The sequence below is a fragment of the Palaemon carinicauda genome, chromosome 10 (genome assembly GCF_036898095.1).
Source record: "Palaemon carinicauda isolate YSFRI2023 chromosome 10, ASM3689809v2, whole genome shotgun sequence".
NCBI lineage: Eukaryota > Metazoa > Arthropoda > Malacostraca > Decapoda > Palaemonidae > Palaemon > Palaemon carinicauda.
In genome coordinates, this window is record NC_090734.1 from 161,924,511 (window position 1) to 161,929,510 (window position 5,000).

General features: G+C 33.8%; 2 protein-coding genes across 2 annotated transcripts in view; both read left to right on the forward strand.

Moving 5' to 3' along the window:
• The window catches only part of LOC137648358 (general transcription factor II-I repeat domain-containing protein 2-like), a 17,274-nt gene extending 13,845 nt beyond the window's left edge, over nucleotides 1-3,429 (forward strand). Inside the window, exon 2 of the mRNA XM_068381287.1 lies at nucleotides 2,948-3,429. Within this exon, the coding sequence (XP_068237388.1) occupies nucleotides 2,948-3,429 (482 nt within the window). The remainder of the gene's footprint in view (nucleotides 1-2,947) is intronic.
• Nucleotides 3,430-3,613: 184 nt separating this feature from the next.
• LOC137648359 (general transcription factor II-I repeat domain-containing protein 2A-like) lies at nucleotides 3,614-4,285 on the forward strand. Its single transcript, XM_068381288.1, has one exon. It carries the CDS (start codon nucleotides 3,614-3,616, stop codon nucleotides 4,283-4,285), a length of 672 nt encoding a protein of 223 aa, XP_068237389.1.
• Nucleotides 4,286-5,000: the final 715 nt, after the last annotated feature.

Below are 5,000 nucleotides of genomic sequence, written 5' to 3' on the forward strand. Positions count from 1 at the left end.
TAATTTTATATTTCTACCAAACAACTTTACTGATATCCTCCATATTGTAAAAATGATTGAAATAATGCTTTTGTAGTACGCAGTAAAGTTGTCAGTCCGAAAACGTTATAGATCGATGATAAATAAAGATAATCTAATTCTTTTCCATAACCTAACTGACTGGATCTTCATTGAAGTTAAATAATTTATGTTACATGAACACGCAGCTCAAGCAATGCAGCTCATACGGTCAGTGGTATTTCCATGTGCCACCATCAATGTTCGTTTACGAGAAATCTTGGCCAGCAATGATCCTTTGAATTGATGTAACCATTTCCCATCGACGGAATTTACATCAATAATTTCAGAATTACTCTGGTAGGCCAGAAAGGCATGTAACGTCTCTATTCGTGGGGCAGGAATAACTCGCATAGTTTGGAAGCTCTCTCTCTCTCTCTCTCTCTCTCTCTCTCTCTCTCTCTCTCTCTCTCTCTCTCTCTCTCTCTCTCTAGTTACTGTGTTCTTTGGTACGTCAAATACGTCACTAGTAATATCAATTAGTTTATATCACAAGCTTCTCTTCCTATCAATCAATTATAGGAAATCAAATAATGTCTATATAGGTTTCCTTGGGTCCCTTTCACAGAATGTCGTGTACGTTCAAATAAATATTTGTTAACGAGTAGTAGGTAACTACTCTTACAATTCATTCTTTGGGAAATTATTTAGTAAGATGAAAATGTGAGTATTCTGTCGACTTAATATTGATAACAGCATATTATATATATATATATATATATATATATATATATATATATATATATATATATATATATATATATATATATATATATATATATATATATATATATATATATATATATAAAGAGAGAGAGAGAGAGAGAGAGAGAGAGAGAGAGAGAGAGAGAGAGAGAGAGAGAGAGAGAGAGAGAGAGAGAGAGAGAGAGAGTTACAAGGGGTTGCAAGGAGTTACAAAAATTTAGGATTTCTGAAATACTTTAATCCATCCACTGAGATTCCATTTGCTCTAGGATAAAGCAGTTAACTTTAAACATTTAAGAGTTTCTATGATCTTGTCTAACTTATTCTTCGACAAATTTATCATGTTACTGTTTACTACATCCGCTAGAAGTTTATATTATGTTTTTACTATTTTCTATTTAAAGAAATTCCCACATTAAGTAGGGTTGTATCTTCTCAGTTCCAGTTTGTATCCGTCACCTATGGACTGATTTGTACAAGGCATGAATAGATTGCTTGAATCTACTTTATTATTATTATTATTATTATTATTATTATTATTATTATTATTATTATTATTATTATTATTATTATTATTATTATTATTATTATTATTTGGAAGTTCTACTGATTCAACTACCCAATTAGGAAGATTATTCCACAACTTGGTCACAGCCAGAATAAAACCTCCAGGAAACTCTGTAGTAATAAGCCTTATGATGGAGAGGGGCTGACTATTAGAATTAACTGCATACCTAGTATTGCGAAGAGAATGGAACCCTCCAGGAAGATGTAAATATAAATGATGGTAAGAAGCATGGAAAATCTTATTCAACATGCATAATGAAATAACTGAAAAAAGGTGCCAAAGACTGATATCTAGATTGGGAATACGAAAATTAATAGACCGTAAGTTCATGTCAAACAAATTAGGATGAGCATTAGCAGCTGGACACAAGACAGGAGGACAATACTCGAAACACGGTAGAATGAAAAAAATTAAAACACTTCTTCAGAATAGATTTATCACCGAAAATCTTAAAAGATTTTCCCAATAAGGCAATTTTTTATCCAATTTAAGAAGAAAGAGACCTAGTGTGTTTCTTAAAAGTAAAATTGATGTCGGGGATCCCAACTAAAATTTGAAAAGAGTCATACGATGTTAAGGAAGCATTATCAATGCTGAGATCCGGATGTTGAGAAGTTCCTGTCCTTGACCTACTTAAAAACATACTTTGAGTTTTGTAGGATTCAACCTCATACCCCATAATTTGCACCATGCGCTAATTTTAGCTAGATCTCTAGTAAGGGATTCCGGAAGCACATACCTACATTCAGGAGATGGAATTGATGCAAAGAGAGTAGCATCATCTGAATATGCAGCAAGCTAGTATTCTAGGCAAAACCATATATTATGTGTATATGAGATGAGAAGTAGTGGGCCAAGAACATTGCTCTGTGGAATATAAGATATCACATTCCTATACTCACTATGGTGACCATCAAAGACAACTCTTTGAGATCTATTACTTGAAAATTAAATAATGATACTGAAAAATGGCCAACCAACTCCCAACTATCTGTTTTTTAAAACAAGGGTCTTTTAATTAACACGGCTAAAGCCATCTTTAAAATCAAGGACAATCATACGAACTTCTAGACCAGGGCTACTCAACTGGCGGCGCGCGGTCCGGATCCGGACCTTCTGAGTGTTGTAGTTGGACCCCAGTCCCCAGGAAAAGAAAATATATTTAAGTAACACGAAGGTCCTGGTGATGGATTCTTGCAAGTGTATTTCCTCGGCTGTGAGTCAGGGATCTATAGTACTTATGTTCAGTACTTAACTTACGAATGCTCCCAGGACCTTTTATATATATATATATATATATATATATATATATATATATATATATATATATATATATATATATATATATATATATATATATATTTATATATATATATATATATATATATATATATATATATATATATATATATATATATGTATGTATATTTATTTATTTAATTATTCATTTATTTATTCATAACAGTTTCCACGTGATTTAGCATTTTCTGTTACTGCTCTTGCATTAACAGAAAAATGAAATAAAAGATAGAATAAAGCAGATTCCATTATCTGCTTCTACATCAATGAGGAGAACGGAACTATTGGCTATTGATCTTATATCTTAACTTGATCAAGGACTGAAAAAAGCACCATGTATCTCACTGGCTATTGATGAATCAACAGACAGTACCGACAATGCTCAACTCATTGTTTTTGTGAGATATTATGATGCAGGGGAGAAAATATTTTGCCAGGACTGGTTGGGTGTGACTGACCTTAAAGGAAGAGCACGGGGAGAGGATATTTATGGATCCTTGGAAAGCCTGTTAGAATCAAGAAATATTGATGTCAAATCCATCATTTCAGTGACTACAGATGGAGCTCCAGCCATGGTTGGTCGAGAGAGGGGATTAGTTGCAAGATCAAAGGAAGATAATCCGGACATGATAAGTTACCACTGCATAATCCACCGATCAGTTCTGTGTGCCAGTCTGGGAGATGAATATGGTAAAGTAATGGAGACTTATTATGAAGCTAGTAAACTTCCTTCGATCAACGTCAGCACTATGACATCGTCTACTACGAACCTTTCTTACGGAGGTCAATGCAAGCTATGACGATTTACTTGTGCACAATAATGTGAGACGGCTAAGTAAGGACAAAGTTTTGGAGCGACTTTGGGCAATTAGGAAGGAGTTGCAAAATTTCCTGGAGGATCAAAAGAGTGTGAAGGCAAAGGCATTTTCTGAATTTTTGAAAGATGACAAGAAAATTGAAAGTGATGGATTTTTGGCGGACATAATGTCACTTTTGAATGATCTCAATGTCAAACTGAAAGGGGAAAAACACACTATCTCCAACTTGATCTCAGCAATTCGAACTTTCCAGAAAAAAATTGCACTTTTCAAGGACGATATTCAGAGCCAACTTTTCCATTCTCCAAGACTTTTGGAGGAACGTAAAGATGAAAAAGACACTAATTATGTCCAATTTATTGAGAAGCTGATCGACAATTTTAAGGTTCGCTTTAATGATTTTGTTCTTGGAAAACAGATGCTGCTGTTCATTCAAAACCCTTTTCTAGTGACAGATATCACAGAATTTTCAGTCGAAGCAAATCTCACCTGGAAATGGGTAGATACTGTTAAAATCCAACTGGAACTTATTGACTTTCAAGAGAATGTAGCGCTGAAACAAGTATTCTGTGATTGTACACCAGAAACATTTTGGTCAAAAGAAGGATCCCCTGCTAATTTTCTCACTCTTCACAGATTAGCTGTGCAAATTCTCACGATGTTTGGCTCCACTTACTGCTGCCAATCTGCTTTCTCAACTATGAACCTAGTGAAGAACAAGTTTCGCTCTTGTATGACCAATGAACACCTCCACCACTGTCTTCGACTCGCTATTACTCCATTAGCACCAAAATTTCGGGAACTAGCAAAAAGCAAAAAGTGCAATTTCTCTCACTAAATTCTTTTAGTGGTGTTTTGATTCTCTTTTAATTTGAAAATTCATTTTATTTTTTCAGAGGGAATATTCATATCCTTTTATGTTTTAAAAAAGGCAATTTTTTATTACTAAAATTCCATAATATGAAACAGTATTTCATTTTAGAACTCTCAATTTCAGTTGTTTATATAGAGGAAAACATTCAAGTCTTGCTATACTTTAGGTATAAAATTTAATACTTTTATTTCCACGTTTTGAAAATTTGTATAAATAAAACAAACAGTGAATATGAAATTGATAAAAATCATGGTTTACTACCCTGTTCTCAAATTGGGTGTTTTATTTTCATGATTTCATGTAATAAAAATTTCCGAACCTATGTATACAGTGGAACTTGTCTAACTGGACCTTTCCTCATAATAGCTGAGTAGCCCTGTTCTAGACCATAATCAAGTGATTTCTGTACAGCATAGGGGATTGTAAGAAGGACGTCACATGCTCCAAGGCCTTCATGAAAACCAAATTGCAAATTTGTTATTCCTTTAAGAATTTGAGTGCCTCTATTAACTATCCCCTTAGTCGTCGAGTTGCTTGATCAAATAAGTTCGAACATTCCATCCTCTATCTATATCCAAATTGCCTTTGTATTGGAACTAGTTTGGCACTCCCAGCTTGTACTGCATCCATTGCATCTATATCTTTTTTTAATACTTGGAACACAGATTGGACTCCATAT

What these genes read in the sequence shown, in the direction of transcription:
- LOC137648359 (XM_068381288.1), top strand. Translation starts at nt 3,614, where the DNA reads ATGTCACTTTTGAATGATCTCAATGTCAAACTGAAAGGGGAAAAACAC.